The sequence below is a fragment of the Aphis gossypii genome, chromosome 2 (genome assembly GCF_020184175.1).
Source record: "Aphis gossypii isolate Hap1 chromosome 2, ASM2018417v2, whole genome shotgun sequence".
NCBI classification, from domain to species: Eukaryota; Metazoa; Arthropoda; class Insecta; order Hemiptera; family Aphididae; genus Aphis; species Aphis gossypii.
Window position 1 is genome coordinate 10,368,865 of NC_065531.1, and position 19,513 is coordinate 10,388,377.

The 19,513-nt window shown below is 27.9% G+C and overlaps 1 protein-coding gene across 6 annotated transcripts in view; it reads left to right on the plus strand.

Moving 5' to 3' along the window:
- Window positions 1-1,464: 1,464 nt before the first annotated feature.
- The window catches only part of LOC114121293 (voltage-dependent calcium channel subunit alpha-2/delta-3), a 42,286-nt gene continuing 24,237 nt past the window's right edge, over window positions 1,465-19,513 (plus strand). For all 6 annotated transcript variants that reach the window (XM_027983550.2, XM_027983551.2, XM_027983552.2 and 3 more), the window contains exons 1-2: window positions 1,465-1,951; window positions 18,935-19,016. In XM_027983550.2, the coding sequence (XP_027839351.2) occupies window positions 1,818-1,951; window positions 18,935-19,016 (216 nt within the window). In that variant the 5' untranslated portion in view covers window positions 1,465-1,817. The remainder of the gene's footprint in view (window positions 1,952-18,934; window positions 19,017-19,513) is intronic.

Here is a 19,513-nt window from a genome sequence, read left to right on the forward strand (position 1 = left end):
TTAATTTATATTTGTAATTAAAACAGTTATTTAAACAAAAGCTAAAATGTTAAGGATTTGTTTATATTATTTTTAAACAGTCAATAAAATAATAATACAATTTTAGATTTTAATTTTATAATACATGATATACCTATCTATGTAAATGTCTAGATAAAACGGTATTTATTGAGTATTGGGCTGCTTTTTTTTTTTAAATTCAATTGTCGAAAAACATTTTGCAATCTATTATTTTTAACTGAAGAACATGAGTTTCGGCGCAAGGGCATTATGAGTATAAATACTTTATAATACGGCCTGTCATCGTATTCCAGCTAATTCATTTGTCTTATTCTCTCTTTCTCTCCCTCTCTCTTTCTACGTTGATCTACTATTATATCTCCGACATTATACATATATATATATTATATATATTTGTATATAAATATGTGTGTGTGTGTGTCGAAAAGAAATTCATTATTCAGAATACTACGCGTAGTAGAGAACAGCCGACAGACAAATCGTACTTTTCTGTCGGACGGGAGGACGTCTGGCTGAAACGCGTTCTGCCGGTCCATTCAAGTGATCATCACACGCGTGTTCTCCCCTCGTTCAGACGCTCCCCGCTTTGACTAGCTGTCACCGCTACGCGAACCCGTTAAAATATATTCTTTAGACGCCGGTGGTTGCGGTTTGAGTCGAATATACACGTTAATGCGAAAGATTCACACAAAAGGGACGGTGGTGCGATTAAAATAAAAAGAAAAAAAGTTTTTTTAACGGCAGGGTTAAAAATACGCGGTTGTTGAGTTTTAATCATGTTTCTGTTTTTATGTTTTCGCGTTCTTCGTTTTTGTATTTTCCGTATCGTTATGATTTCGTCCAATGTACATATAATATAATATACCTATCCTCCGACTGTCTGAAGTCGGTGGCCGTGTCTACGACTCCGCTCTCAATGGCTGTCAACCGCCCGCTTGGCCGAGTATATAGTATATACGTATACAGGAATTTTGTCGTACACGCAGAGTTCAATTTGTCGCGTTGCCTCCGTTCAGTCGCGTACGCGGCCCGTCCCGGGGGGCGGTGAGTGCGCGGGCATGTTAACTCCGCGGGAAGGGTTTGGTTTTGGGTGATCGGTGTACACACACACACACACACACACACAAGCGCATCATACTTACAATTTACACACGCGTTTATGTATACGTGTTTGTGTGTGTGTGTGTGTGTGTGTGTGTGTGCGTGGCGTGTGTTTGGCGCTCGGGGGGAGGGGGTGCGCCCATCTGTCTGCAGAATCAATATAATAAAAGGAAATTTTCAGCCGGCGGCAGTGACGAGGGAGGGCGCACGCGCCGCCCACGCCTCCTCCGCCGCCGCCGCTTCCGCCCCCGACCCCCCCGACGACGGTGCCGCCTCCGCACCCCGATCGCGACGCCGTCGCCGCCCCGGCACGCCGCCGGATTTCGCGTATAATAATACTTTTACTACTCATATACTTGAGCGTAGACGTCGCGGACGTGCATCGCGTATACACACCGCACGGGCGCCGCACACACATCCGCCGCCGCCGCCGCCATGGACGACGACGTTGTCACCGCCGCCTGGTTGCGCGCCGACGAGTGTCACTGCGACCGTCGCCGTTTCGCCCGCGATTAACCGTTACCGCGGTCAGCCGATTTGATTTTGTTTTTGTTTCCCGTTTGCAGGTTACGCACCGGAAACACGTCCGTTTCGTTTCGTCATTGCCGTCTGATCGTTTTGCGCGAGTTTTACACTTGGCCGTCGCCGCCGTCGTGTGCGTTCGAGTTGGCGTGCGTACCGCCGGTCAAATCGCCATGTTTTTCGCCGGTGGCGCGTGTTGTTGTTGTCCCGTCGTCGCCGTCGCGCACGTCTTCGTGTTGTTGGTCGCTGCGGTCGTGTCGCCGGTGCCCGGCGTCCGAGCCCAGGCGGAGGACATACCGCACAACGAGTAAGTCCCCGATAGTTATATCGTGTTAACGGTGGTATCCGAAAATATTCGTATATCGAGATACCTACTTTAATCATGGTAATAATACCCTATATACCTACACGGCAAACGCTACGGTGTGATTCGGCTTATAATACTATGTTATAATTTTAAATTTGGATGTACAGTCTTGTATTTCTCTAAACCGACGTTTGTTCGTACGTCAGCATGTACTTGCACACATCTACCTATATACTGCGCTGAAAGATTTATTTCTTAAAATTGTATTAAAAATGTATTTTATGAAATCTTTTATTTTAAAAATTCAACTGCTCACTTTGGAGCATAAATACTATAATTCCCTCTCCGCCCGTGTCGATGTGTACACATAATTTAGAACCGATCACCCGTTAATTAATTTTACTACTGACATGCGTGCAAATCACAGTTTGCTTACAGTGTGCATACATTTTTGTGTTTTACTACGATTTTTATATTATAATATTAGGTGCACAAGTATTGTGGTATACAGCGTGTTTGAGTGTTTTTTTTTAGATACGTATTGAAAACACGCACGGATAGTCAATTTCGATTTTTTGGTAAACACGTGGACGTTTACTTGTCATGTATTGTGTATATACTATATAGGTACCTATTCGTGTTATGTGGTCATTATTTATAGAACCATTATGTTAAGCGGTTCGTGTCGAAATTGATCCATCGAGAGTTCTATTCAATTGTTGTTATATCCTTTTAGAAATTCGATGCCGTTGAATGTGCTTCGATTATTTATGTATTATCCATAGATAATAACATGTTGGGTATTCAATATAATATTATACACTCTTGATAATAATATACTATACAATCCACACAATAATAAATAGTGCAGGTACATTATTACTTATGATCTGTTAAAATGGGGTATAAAAATATCGTCATAAAAAAATAAACAGAGAAGTATCAAAACTGCCACGAGGAAAACGGTAAATACTACACGCAACTTTTAGAATAGTTTCGAATAACTTGTTAAAAAATGTATACATAACTTTATAACGATGATTAAATTTGCTTCGCACAGAATCTAAAACCTAAAAGATATTTTATACAACGATTAGTGATTACTATAGGGCAGCGGTTCTCAACCTTTTTTCATTCACGTAACCCTTGACCTCGCTCACCACTATTTCACGTACCCTAAATATCAATTTAGAATATAAATAAATGAAAAATAATTATTTCGCTTACCCCTTGAGATTATGTCACGTACCCCAGGTTGGGAACTGCTGCTATAGAGAATACTGTTAAAAACCACCTACACACTGATGCATCAAAGTTGCCTATACAACGCGCCAGCTAATAAATATTAGGTAATATGAGTACAGTTTTAATAATTAAATTATTCAAACAATTGAGAATATAACAAAAATTATTTACTATGCAGCAAACTTTAAATAGAAATTAAGTATTTATATCTAATTTAAATTCAAAATTATGTTTCAATATCAGTTTTTTTGGTAGGATGGTATATTTATGCTCTTAAAAATAGATTGAAAACTTGATTTTTTGACGAGCTTAAAATAATATTAAATTAAAATACATTTACTAAAAAATGTTAGTTACCACCTCACATAAATCACCCGATTCATTTCTCTTCCTTAAAAATTAAGATATACTTTTTTTTCTAGTTAAGAATTCACTTTCATATAATATAAATATTAATAATTGACTAGGTATGTGATTTTGTTTTTAATTATATGAATTGTTAAAACATATATATTATATAATACTTTTTAATTTTAATTATCTATTGTAATAAAAGTTCTATAAAATAACTGTGGTTTTACTTTGTATTCGAATATTTTTCTTGATTTTTATATGATATTGAAATTGGTTGTGTCAAGAAATATAAATAAGTTATTATTGTTATATTTTGTATCAAACAAATTATTATATAGTTTCTTTGTTTATAAACAGATATATGGTAAATAATGTTATATCCTTTTCTTGGAAATATTTGAACTTATAAGTTTTTTTTTTGTTATTTATTATATTATTCGTTTTGGTAGGGTTTTTTTAAATCAAGCATTTTAATTTTAACATAATATTATAAAAATAATTTTATTTTTATACTATAAAGGATATTTATCAGACAACAGCCCATTTCATATTAAATATTATCTTAATTAGTAATGCTAAAGACTTATATAATTTTCCAAAAACTCTAAAAGTGTAAAACCATATTTAAGCTCCAAACTCTTCGCAACAGGATTAAAAATACTAAATAAGTGAGTATAAATAAACAATTCACTAATCTGATTCCAGTACTGAGTCTCGAGCTTTTTAACTTTATATAAACTAAAGAAAAGTTAAATATTCTTAACTCTAAATTATATAGAAGCAAATTCACTTTAAACATCTTTAAGCTTTGGCTGTACAAATAAAAATTATATCGAAGTAATAATGCAGTCGGGCAGTTCACTAAGTATTTCGCATAATTAATTTTAATTGATATATAACTATATAAGTAATGGTTTTAATTTGATAAATAATCACTGAATACTTCAATTTAAACATAACATTAAATTCATAATTTTAAAGATAAATAGCTTTTTTTTTTTAGTAATAATGTACCAATAATAATGTGAATGAATTTGGTTTCGTTTATTTTTATTATCCAAGATTGGAACTAGTATTGGACTTTTAATACAGATAAATATCTTGAAGATATTTTTTAAACTTTTAATTAATATCAATAGAAACAATTAATATATATTTTACTAGATAGAATCAATAAATTGAGATCGAGTTAATTAAAGTTCATAGAAAAACAATTGATTAAATAATTATTTTATTTTAACTTTGTTTTATTTAAGCGTTACATTTATTAACCAAAAATAGTAATATATACTTTTCATCTTTCGTATACGGCTGAACAATTTTAAAATATATGGAATATTGTGCTAAATTATATTATTAGAGTTGGTAAGTCTTTTATTAATGAAATCAAATTGAATCGCAAATGGGAGAAAAATTCAATTTAATAACTTTTTGTATGTAAAACAAAATTCATTATTATATTATATACGAGTAAATAGTACTAAATACTATATACAAATTTTATATTAAATATATATAATACAATATATATATAATATATTTATATTATATATTACATATTTATTACAAATATTTATATTGTATAGTACCTTACGTATGCTTCTATAATATATTTTTAAAAACTTGTTTTCTAGTAGAAATAAATAATGTTTTCTGTGGTGTTATTTATTTGGTTACAAGTTACAATACTATAAGTAATTGCAGCATGTTTTCATTTGTGTTTGTTTTTTTTTTAAATTTATGTTCCCTTCAGATTTTATTAAAATAAAATAGATTTTAAAACTATAAAACATGATGATAATAATAATAATAATAATCTATAATATATTAAATTAAAGACAATATACCTAATTATATATTAATTAATACAAAATTATATATTTTATTATTTTAAAAGGCGTGTTGTATATGTATATATAAACAACATATACTTTATTTTAAAATGTATAATAATATATATTAATAGACCTCGTGTATATATATATATAATTTAATTATGAAGTAGATAGCCAAGTTGGTAGATACATTTACTGATCATTGTCGCTGACTATTATAATGAATTATGTCAAGTAATTTTTATTGCATAGTTAAATGATTATAAGTTAAATTGTAAACTAAATGGAATACCGCGATATCGTAACTTTGGAACATTATATAAAGAAGTCTAATTTGCCATTATTTACGACGCGCGACGGTAACTGAAAGGTTAGTATTTATTCAAAAATAAATAATATGTTACTTTCAAATATTATGGTAATGATCGTAAAGTTATTAATGGTTATGTGTTATACAAGTACATATTATTATGTATTTATTAGTAATATTGATATTTTCTAATAAATATAATATCAACAGTTGGGTGACTATGAAAATTATTAAGGTAATAGTAACTGATAATTTATATTTTAAAATTGTTTTAAATTATATTTATGGATTTTTATAATTAATTTAAGTTTTTTGTACTATTATCGAGTACCAATTATATGTATACTTCAAACGTTACCTATTATTATTATTATTTTAATGTAGGGCCTTGATATTTTGTAAATTGGTTGATTTAAAAATCAACTCCTAGTTTAAAGTAAAAAATAAATAACATGGGAGCGGAGGAAATTTCATATGATTAGACCTGTATTTGAGGTACGGGCTTAAAAATGGTATCAACGTTTAGCAAATAATATTTTTAAAACTTTCAACAATATCTTGAAAATAATTGTGCAGTGAAGTAAAGGTAGCAGCGTAAATCTGTTTGTCGAAAAAATAAAGTTCAAAAATATTTGGGAGTGCTCCAACAATGTCCAACAAATTGAATTCACAATTTTTAAAAAAGAAAGACAATAGTCACTATTTACTAGATTTTATTTTACTAAGGTCAACTTTTTATTTTTATTTTTAAGTTGTTATAATTTAAAAATTTATATTTTATCTATTTTTCAAACAATTATTGAAAATATTATGCAATATTAAATTAATTTTGAATGAAAACAAACAATAACTTCAGTTATTGATATAGTAAATTGAGTACATAATTTGAAGTTTATTTTCTATACCATATTTATATTGTGTAACCTACCATAAACTATCATATTTTTAAAAGTTTTTGAGTAATATTTTTATGTAAAAGTTTTGACCAAGTAATGCAAACAATAATGCGATATTTGAAATATTTTGGTATTTTATGATGGCATTTGTAGATTTTTATGTATACGAATGCGTAAAATTATAACAGTATATTTTAATATAATACAAATACTATATTATATATTTAATTGATTTACCTATTTATTTGATGATAAAGTAAAACTGTATTAAAATGATCCATTATAATATACCTATCGGTACAAACATCTTTGAAAAATACATTAATAATTTACTAAAACTAGGTTATTGTTTTTTAAGAAAGCTAAATAACTTATATAATTATTGATTACGAGTAAAATATACAAAATAATAAAAAGAAAAATTTTTATGAGAATATAGTTTTATTAAATAAATTAAATTTAACCTAATGTGGATCGCAATTTAACAAAAATTCAATTAAATTTAATCATGTGATATTTCTGAATTTTTAATAAAGATACCAAAATACGTTTTATGTTTAATTTAAACTTGGATAATTTATATTATGATGTATAAAAATGATTTATACATGGGTACATAATATTTTACATTGTATTGTAAACATGGATGTTAAATTTAAAAATTAATTTTAATTTATAAAATGGATTTAACTTTTAGTTTTAAATATTTTAACTAAATTTAACTGATGATATCAATTATCATTATTGAAATTCAGAATAAAAGGTTTTAATACGTAATTACTAATTAGTATATAATTCTAACATGAAAATTGTGGTGTATTTCGACTGGAAACAGCTTGACTAAAGATTGAATCTTTTGTTTAACATAATTGGTGTTACATATATTCTGTAAAACTTTTCGTGTTCATTTTTAAATCATTTTTAATTATTGTTTTTATTTTTATATTTTAATAATAGTTAGAATAATTATATGAAAAAAATTCAATTTTAAACATTTTATTTGAGCCATGAAAATTATTTTCAGAGTTAATAATAATATTCTGACTTGAGGGAAATGTACGATATTATATTTTATACGGAAAAAATGTTTTTGATATGAATTTAATAATTCTAACATGCATTTTAAATACAAGTATATTTTTATACAACTATCTTCAGTATATCATGTACCATTTTACCTTTGATTGACCAGAGTCTGACCCGCTTTCAGTTTTGGATATAGCGTATACATTATACAATAATACAATATGTTTCAATGCACATAAAAATATAATGTATTGACTATATATATTAGATGGATGATATGATATATATTTTTATTTTATCCTTTAAATTTGTGAAATTTACTCAGTTGTTCAACTAAAATATTTCATGAATGGGTTGTATAAATATATAATATTATATATATTTTATTAAATTTGTTAGGTTGTTATGTTTGTATAGTTTTGTTGAATATTATTATTACAATTTCCATTAATATCGAATAAAATATATTACTTGACATGAATATTGAAGTCTAAAATATGGATTAAAGGAGAAGTCCGGATCTACTGACTCCCTCATCTCCTTCAAACCCTTCAACGCCACTAGTTGAGTCACTGAAATGATAATCATGTTTTTAGTGTACTGAAATATAAATTTAGAATCATTTTCCAATTTTCAAATAAAATTAAAGTAAGACCGATACTAGCAAAATAACGATGTATATCTAAGATTTAAAAATTTTTATTCTGTATTTATTTATTTTTTGTGTAGTTATATAAAATACAAAACTATAACATTTCTTAAATTCGCTACTTTATTATGTATTATAGATAGTGTAATAATATATTTTACAATTAATTAGATAAGTAGTTATCTAGGTATTTATTAGATTGTTTCAATATACATCTAAAATGATATTAAATTAATGTACGAGTATTATAGTTAATTTTTATTTGGTTTGATACATTTGCTACGAAACAAAAATATAATAATGAAATTGTATTATCTATGTACAAGTAAAATTTATAATTATAATATGTTATAATAACGTGTGCACACGTTTTTCATAATTTTTGAATTGAATTAATACAGAACAAAGGCGTTTGATTATGTATTTTTGTAAGGAGTGAATAATTTACTACAGTGAATTTAGGTATTATACTCATATTTATTACGTGCTATCTTTCTTCATAGTTGACAATTAATATTATAATTTACTTGAAAGTATTTTCGAAATGGGTTTTTAACCCCTAAAATCCCTGGACGTGAACACTTATATATTTACCCTCGACCGTCGTATTTCTAAGTGCACTAATAAAACGAGCAAGTGTTAACACGATTTTTCACTACCCTCAATATTACACATTATATACTATAGGTACTTACTATGTAATATGTAGTGACATATGTATGAATATTATAAATGCAAAGAACATATTAGATTAAAGTATATTTATTTATTTTTAAATAAGTCTTAATGATATACATTAATATAACATTGTAGTACATAAAACCACAATATTATTTTATTTTATTTATTTATAATAGGCATCTAAATATTATACATAATAAATCATTATTTATTTTAATTATTATTATATAATAAACATTATTGAACAAACCGAAGACGGCAAATATTGCAATAAATTAGTATATATATTGAGTGTAATGCGACTATTATAATGACCATAACGATTATACACGAAATGATATATTATGTACAATGCACGTATACATTAATAATACATATTATTATACTTTACGAGGACGAGAGGGGTGGCCACGGTGCATATGCATATGGGAGAGACGTGGTATATGGACGTATGATATATAAATAAGGTTGGAGGTGTGTATAGGGATTGGGGGGTGGGGGTGGGGGGTAGTAGAAAATCTAAAGCTAGATACAGCAGGCTTATGGCCATCGTAGCGTAGTATGCCATTAATTTTATCTTGAATTTGATCCCCGGTGGTTTTCTAAAAGGGCATTTATTTGTGTACCGCGCATGTAACGTCCGTATATAGTGGCCCGTATAATGAACGGAATCAGTGAAATATTGCACTGTAACCGCCCGGGGGCAACAGATGCCATTACGAAACCCGTAATAAAATTTTATCTCTTACGCGGTGGCGGTGGATGAGCAGTGGCGTTGTTGGATAGTGAACGCTGTGGTGCTATGGCCGTGGCTGAGGTGGCGGTAGATGCAGCATCGGCGGCGGCGCTATATAGTGGCGTCGTGGATATCATCCTTATTTTATATTGTTTTGCGACACACCGGGCGGTTCGCCACAATCTCCATGCCGATGTAGGATGAGGGATTATGTTGGTGGCAACACCGGACTTATATATAATAATATGATGTACAATAAAATAACAGCTATAATAACTCAATGGATTTCTTTTTTCTGTTTTTCATTACCTAGTTTATGTCACACATTTGTGTAATTATTGTACAGTTTTTTTTTTGTTTTTGAAATACTCGAGTCTCTACCCTCCCTAATAGAACAACCGCGTGACATTTATTTATTATTTGTTTTTCTTTTGTGATTATTATTAATGGTCGTTTTCGCTGGAACTTAGTTAGGGTTAGGATTTATGGGTACTAAAGTACAATTTACGTATATCATAAAACGTTTAATAACAATTTTAAGAAAAACTCACCTATATACGACGTAGTACCTAGTGTGTACAATATATAATATATATTATATATCTATTTATTGTTATAAAGTGACACTTTATAAATATATTTTAAATTTAATACGCCTAAATCATTTTAAAAATAAAGTTGTTTGTATGAGTATAGATATATGCAAAAATCTTATAAAAACATGAAAATTGATCTACCAAGTACATAATATTATATATTTATTATTTATTAACAATAAGTGAATATGAATCGACTTAATTATTTTAAATCATTTATAAAAAGCAATTTTAGATTGTATGTAATTTTATTTCATTGGCGTAATAATTTTGTATTTTCAAAATAAAAACATGCAAACATAATTAGTAGCTTATAAATTAAATTATATATTAAATTGAATATTTAATATACTCGTTTAATTATATAATGGATATAAGGTGTAAATACAAATATATATATATTCTATAAATATAAAACAGTATCATCTATTATGCCCTAATTTTAATTTATTTTGATTTTAGATAAATTATATATAAATATAAATGCATTATGATATAAATTTATGATTAATTTTTAAATTACTATAGAATCTTAAAATCTTGAATATTATGACGTATGTCATTAGAAAATGATATATGCAAGAAAACTGTGGTAATACAAGTAAAATAGTAATCTGACTTTTACATTTTTTAAATTATTAACATTGTTCATTTTATGAGTATAGGTGATAAATTATAAATTATAATTATTTTTAAATCTATGAAGTATAAAAGTATAAGAACAAAATGGAAGCAAAAACTTCTGTAGAACAACTCTGAAAATTGATAAATTTTATAAAGTTTATTAATGGAATATTAATGTTCAAAGAAAAGTTTCTATATGTAGTCTATGTGGCCAAGTTTTCTAAGTTAATGAACAAATTAATTAATTTCTTATTATTCTATTACTTAATACTATTAATAAATTACTTGCTTATAATTGAATATTATAGGATACGGAATTGGGTTAGGTAAAAATAAATGTTTTTATTACGTAAATTATAAAAATAAATACATCAAATTAAGGTTTATTGTTATTATACTAAAATAATACAAAAAGTATAAAATGCACAAAAACTTCATGAAAAATATACTTGATTTTATAGTTAAATTAAATGTTTTATGAAAAACAGTCTTTCATACTTAATTATTTAAAATTAATATTATAATTTTTATATATTCTTCTAACTATTTGTGCTACATATTTTACTAAATAAAATATTGCATACATTTAATATTTATTTATATATTATTATAATAGCCATGAAAAACTGTTTTTAAATGATGATATTTTAATTTAGTAGTATAATACTGGTTCTAAAATATGATACATACAAAAGACTTATATTTATAGCAAAATTTGTGAGGGCAAAATATAGAAATTTGATATCATAGCGGTTATGGTAAGTTCTCATGAAATAGTATGTATTGTAAGAATGTAGAGATGACTACGCAATGTCAAAACAACATGTTTGCGAAAAAAATATCAATAAAAATATAGATAAAAATTCTAAATGCGAAAATAAGTCATGACTTATATAAAGTATGTACATACTTGTATTAGGTATATATCTTATACCTATGCGGCTATGCTTGCGACGATATTATTTTTGTATAAGTCAGGAGAGGAATAGCAAAATGTGTGCTATAAAAAAGCCCTGGTTGTACAATTGGAATTTGGAGTAGGTACGTCAAAGAAAGATGTATATTATAAACATTTTGTTAGTAAATATAGTATTGGCTTCTAGTACATCGTGTAGATATATAAAAATTTAATGAGTACTCTTATTTTTAGTTTATTACCAGTGTCTCATACACACACACACACACATACATAACACATGTTTCAAGTTAAATATAAATTTAAGTTAACCGATTTTTTATTAGCTATTTGGCATGAAAAGTTCTATTTCAATATCAGTTCAATTATGTAAAATACTTAAATTTATATTTATGATTTCATCGATTCAAATACCCTTAAATTATAGATGAAAAATGTTGATTTTAGACAAATCAGCCTATAATTATTTATAATGTATAATATATATTATTTAGTTTTATAATTTTTCAAACTGTTATTAAACTTAATTCAAATTAAGCTCCCTATCTTAATCTATTTGCTTATTGGGGAGTTGCAATTCTTTGTATTTTAGATTTTGAGTGAAAAGATGTATTGATTTTACAATGATGTGTGTTTTTTTGCTGTATTTAGTATTCACTTTTTGGGATAGTAAAAATTTTTCAGTTTTCTATTATGATGGTGGTTTTTGGTAACAAATTGAATAGTAAATTTCAAAATAATTGGTGCAGGGGAGGTAAATAAAACAGATATGTGGGTACCGCTCTAGGCAATCATCGTTTCCGCCAAAAATCTGTTTTTCGTTTCCACCAAATCTATTTCTACCTATATTATTGAAATGGAGTTTGAGAACTTCTAGCCTTAAAAAACAACTTTTACGTATTTTTTGTTTTCTTCTTTATTGAAAAATAAAAACCCTAAAAATTATACACAAGTTTTTAAAAATACTGTTTCCACCAACAATATGGCTCAATTTTAGTGCAAGTATATTTAGAAAAACAAATAATTTTGAATCTATTCAAGCTCATTTTAATAAACTATTTTATAAATTACGTCCATTTATTAATACATTAAAAAAAAATTTAATTTTGAATATTCAAAACAACGTATACTAACATTCAAATTAACAGTTGAAACTTAGGTATGCAAAAATTTTAAAGATTTAATGTAAAAAGATTAATTAATACAATAAAGGTAGTAGACGAATACAAAAATAAAACAATTTCAAGAATAACAATTTAAAGAAAGGTATTCACCAATTATTTGAAATAATACATAATTTATAGAATTTTATTGTCAGAAATATTTGATTTTATATTCATAATAAATATAAATAAATTTAATTATAATAAGTTTAATTTAATTGAAGTTAAAATATTTTCTAAAATATTTATTCAAAAATAAAGTTAAACAATTTTTTGGGAGTTAATGATAACTTTCTTTTAATGGTAGTCCCTAAGTAACTCTAATCGGTTCTCAAACTATATAATTTAAACAAGTAGGCAGAAGTAGATTTGGTGCAAATGAATGATGTTTATCGCTCTGCTGTAGATTGGGTATCGAGTGAGTCACTGTTATAGACATGTTCAATTTGAATTCAATTATCTATCATTGTATATGAAAAACGATTCTGAATTGAAACGGTCTATCAGCCTATATCGCCAAGTTAAATGTTTTTTCTGATACAGCTATTCGTCATTTAATTTTTTTAAAAAATATTGCTTTATTATAAAATTATTCTTAATTTTTTGTTTATTTTACGAGCTATAAAAATAAATACTAAGAAATAATAAGTTTTCTTAAGAAAAAACTAGATCTAATTAGACATCTAAAACCACTACCGTTTTTAAAAACTAAAGCATATTATCGATAATTTATAGTGTTATCATCTATACACCTATAATAAAAAATACATCATTGTAAAATTATTACATTTATCGCTCCACTTAGAATATAAAAAATTGAAAATTTTTTCGTAAAAACAATATTTAGAAAAATTGAATTTGGTGTTTTTTATGTAATTAGAAAATAAATTGCTGTAGATACCTACTTGGAATTTTCATGAAATAATTATGTTTTAAATAATTTGACTATTTTTGAGCTAGTTTAGGTATAAGACATTTTCGACTTAAAAAAAAAAAAAATCATAATTGATAAAAGAATTTTGTTATTGTTAGGTCTAAAATTTTGAAAATTTAATATAAGGTTTCTTTTATGTTGTATCATAGAAATTTAAAAAAGTATTAATATACAATACATAAATAGAATTTTTTTAATGGCATTTTAATTTCAAATATCGATAAAATTACATATCTACAATATTATTTAATTATTTTCAAAATATTAAATGATTTTTAAGATAATACTTACTTATACCCTGAACCTTTACATATTTTTTTGTGTTGAAGTGATATTATTGATTTAAATAATTAAGCGAATTAAAGCGGAATGTGGACGAATAAGAAAGAATTTGTTCAAATGGTGACTGTTGGAAGATGACAGGTGTGAAGTTGAAAGGAATTTCAAGATGATGAACATTATATATATAAATACTCTTACTTTGGAGGAATATTTAGCAAAGAACATTTGGATGAGATTAATGACAACGCTATGAAATTGGCAACTTACTAAATTTAAAACTTTTTATAAAATATAACTACAAAAAAAATGACTTGACACGAAAAGAAAAAGAATTGACTTAAAAGGAAAACATATCATTAATAATATAATATGGTATATACTTCTATATTTTTATACATACTATATTGTAATATTTAAAATCCAAATTCTGATAAAAATGTAACGTTTTCTGCAAAAATTAGATTAACCTACTGCAATACTAATAGTAAAATAAATTACTATAATAGTAATATCAAAATCATAATATCATAAAATATAATATTATTGATATGAAAGACTAGTCCGCTCAGAATTGTTTAACGTGTATAATGATAATATTGTATTGTTGAATTAAAATTTAACACGTCATCCATTAAAGCGACTCACTTGACTTATAATTATTTACACTTTACAGTAAAGTAGTACATTTAACGACTTTTTCAATTTTATTATTGTATGGTTATATTTATATAATATATACAATTTTTTTATTAACAGTTTAACATTAAAACATAGTATAAATCGCAGATACTATAAATTTCAATAAATTCTGCGAAATTCAAATTTGCTATTGTCTTATAAAAATATTGTAAAAATACAAAACGTGTTATACCACGTTTACATATTATAAAACTCATAAATTAATATTCTGTAAAAAATTGTTTTTTTTCTTATTTATTATAATAATATAATATATAGGTACAACAACCAAAAAATATTTCATAAAGAGTGTTTGTCTATCATAGTTTTTAAAGAAGATTTTTATAATTTTCCGAAAATGATCATCTACTTAAGATACCATCTGTCATATTTTCAATCAAGAGTACAGGTTGAAACATGGACATTTTGTAACACTACCCCATGTCTATAAATTATTATTGTTTTAGGTAAAAGTATGTATACGGTTTAATACTGTCGAATAAAATACACGTACCGCCGCTCCAGTTGGAGTCTATATAGCCACCTACCAAATGTGAAAATTAACACTTAACTGAATTGTTTTGTATACCTATATTATTATATATAATATTATATGTAGCTTTACATTGTGTATTTTATATTTTTATACCACGGTAAGCTCGGTGCGCAGATTTGGATTTCGTGATTGTATTATTCTCGTGAAAATATATATTATACATTGCGTGTATACATATTATCGTATTATAATATTTATATATTTTATTATTGTACGCCGCAGATGTGAGATCGGCTTGAAAACAAACTTGACGGTCGTGCAGAATAAATAAATAAATAATAAAAAAAAAAAAAAAAAAAAATCAAATTGCTTATACGTAATATATATTATATTATAATTTTATTATATCGACGGGACGGATGTAATCGTGATCTGGAGGCGCGGAGGGAAATCTTTGCACGTGGCGGTGGAGGAGACTAGTGCGTCGGCGACTAGCCGGAAAAGCTCGGGGTGCAGGGACTGTCCGGTGCAGGTCGCGCACGCGTACTACCTGCACCCGCACCGACTCACCCTGTCACTCACCGGCGCACGCGCCCACGCTCACCTTTTTCGGCGGGGCGATGGGAGGTCAATGTCGACCGAAATCCAGAGGGTCTCTGCGTGTACACGTCGAATGCGATCGATACTGCGCGGCGGCCAGAGACGCTAGCGCTCCGTGCACGCCGTAACGTACTAATATGCGTATAGCGAGAGAGTATCGTGGTAGTCGGATGTGAAGGGGGAAGAGTAGTAGTAGTAGTAGTAGTATTAGTAGTAGTAGTAGTAGTAGTAGTAGTAGTAGTAGTAGTAGTAGTAGTAGTAGTAATAGTAGTAGTGGTCGTGGTAGTAGTTGGAGTAGCAGCCGTAGTAGTCGTAGTAGAAGCGGCGTATGAGAAAACCGCTCGAGATCGTATACGAAGGGGTCACGTCGACAGGCGACCCCCATCCTGCAACTACTACCCCCCCGTCACCGACCGCGCCAAAACATTATATGCCGACCCACCCGATGTGCGTGTGTGTACACATAGCTGCATTCGTCCCGCCGGAGCGTTTCTCGCCGTGTGTGATTAATGCTTCTTATAGCCACGTTTTATATCGTGTTTAGATATATATTATAATACCCTCTCGTGCCCCACACTGTACAATCCACCCGCACACCCACCTGCTCACCACACGTATACTTACCTCCGTTCCACTGCCACAACTCTCGTCGATTTTTGCACCGATTGTTCGCAAATATAGCTTTTTTCTTTCTCGATCCTCTATATAATATTGTCTTTCTTTCTCTTTCTCTCTCTTTCTTTCTATTTTTCGTTATTTTTTCCCTCTCGATTCATGGGCTGCGGTTATTCTATGCAATGCCTGACATATATGTTACACGATTGCACAGTGGCGTATAAAGAACTCGGTAGTTGGTCGATAAATATTTTCCAGGGCACTGTGATTTGAAAATACGTTGTTTAGTGTTTACCAACATTAATGTCGATAGTTTCAAGTGTGTAATTCCAGAAAACAAATGAAATGCCAAAGGGTTTTTAGACCCGAAGTTCATTTACATCTCCGCGTGGCATCTCTATTATACTATTCTATAAAACACTGGTTTCATGTTGAACTATATTTGCAAGGGATGTCTTGAAAATCAAAACGATGAAAAATCGTAGAGATGGCGTAATATTTATCATCTATCCCTTTAAAATACTTTGTGGCTTGAAAACAGACTTTTTTTTAGTTTTCATTGAGTTGGTAATAAAAAGTTACGAAGCTCTCGTACATAGTTATTAATAATCACCACCTAAACTCGTGTATATAATAAAATGATGCTCAATAATTACAATACCGCATACAATAACAATAATGGAAACTAAATCAAGTCCTGTGTATTACACGTTTAAACAACAATAACAACAACGGTATTACTCGCGGAAATGTTTTTAAAAGCCAATTAAAAGTACCACTTTTATACGAGTAGTGATCGCATTACGTATATTGATAAATTGGTCATTTTGTAAACACACGATAAATAATACTTTAATTATATTGTTCGTGGGATTTATATATTATATTTTATTGTACATTTACCCCATAATTGAATAATAGAATTGATAAACCACTATTTCAGAGACGCACTGTATTGATTAAATAAATTATAACAATTTTAATTTAATTTTTTATATTTTGCGTCGATCTAAATTTTAATTAGGTACAATGATATTTCGCTGTGCGTTTTTTTCATTTTGTTTCAGAAAACTACGTTTATTTTTTTTCGGAGTTGTAAAAGTAAAAATTCAACTAAACTTTAATATAGCTTTTCTATCGATTGGAAAGCGGACACAGATGGTACTCTAGGTTTGTAAGACAAGCGAATTCCCAGTAGTTTTTAGAAAACTGCCAAAAAAAGTAAAGTTTCGTAATATTACAACTTTTAATTTTTCACGTTTGAATATACATATATTTTTAAATTGAAAGGTGAAAAAACAGTATTTACTGAGAAATCCAATTAATATTATCGCATAAATAAAATTATTTTTTACTGTTCCATAATTATAAACGCGAATAGCATATAATATTTTAATCTAAAAATATTGTACTAGAATAAACAAAAATATTAAGTGTTACGATAAAATGTTAAATTGAATATTGATTGTATAATAAATATAACACGATTTATTTATTTAATGGATTTTGTTTTGTTGACTGTATTTTTATTGTATTATTACAACTAAAATAGTTTTGATCTTGATTCTTTTATTGGATAATTGCATATTATTATTTTATGTGAATTGAATTATCAGAGCAATTTATCTAGTGAAATCCTTTTTTAAATCAAACACAATAATGAACAAATTACTATATAGCAGACTATTTGTTATTTAAAACGTGTTTAAATTTTAGTAATGTTATTAATTTAATATTACTTGGACATCAAGTATGTTATATTATCGAAATATAATAATTTCTTATAATAAAACAATTAGTAATGTTAAATATTTATACTAGTGGAAACTACAAAAGAAGTTTACATATCCACGTAGATTATAATTTTCTTTAATTGTGTTTTTAATATTGTTTTTTTCGAACAGATTTTTAGGTTTTCTGTTTAATTAGTGCAATATATATTATAATACGTATCTGTAACACTAAATATACTGAAGTCTGAAATATGTCAAACATTATTTATACCCGCATAATATCGAATTATTACATTCGTCGTAATGAAATTGGTGTTTCGTATACGTCAAAGTTCAGTGACACGTGGGATATAACATTTTTGCTCTTTTTTTGGCCTTTTTACAAGTAGGTTGTGATAGAACATACGTTCATTGTGACCATATTCTATTAACAAGCGTCACGTACAAATTACGCGTGACCCACAAATACATGCCCGCCACCAATAAATGATAATACACGGTCTGGCAAGTAGCCAGACATATCATCTATATTACCCTTTATAGATGCCCCAAGTTTAAAAATCCAGTATTACACTTATCATATATTTAATATACATACATGTGTTCTGTTTCAGAGTAAAAAATTGGGCGCTAAAATTTGGTGTAGATCTGTGGGAGTTTGGCAGACAAATCACCAACATGAACGAAATCCAGAGAGTAAGTTTCAACTTTATTTAAGTACTAATACTAATCAGTTTCATTAGATGAAATTCTTAAAACAAATATGTAAATATTTAAAAAAGTTAAAAAATTAATAAATCGATTTTTTTTTTTGTGTAAGTGGCAACTATAGTAACCACTGAAGCCAAACTTATAAAAAGATCAGTAATAAAAAAAAAAAATCAGAATTTTAAAACTAAGTATATTCCGATCGCATTAATTGCACACAAATGACAATTTTACTTTGTTTTAAATAGTTATTTATTTTCTATCGATTAATTAATTTATTTTTTCAACTTTAATATATTTTTAACATATTATCGTTTAAAAGTTTGAAAATCAAAATAATAACTAGACATGAATTAGTATTCAGTACTACCTAATGTTTTAGTTTTATTCAGAATCGAAATTTCTGATTTATTATAGTTTATAGATAAAATAATTCGAATACTATTCTAAATAAATAAATAGATTTTGTTTTTAATTTATATTTT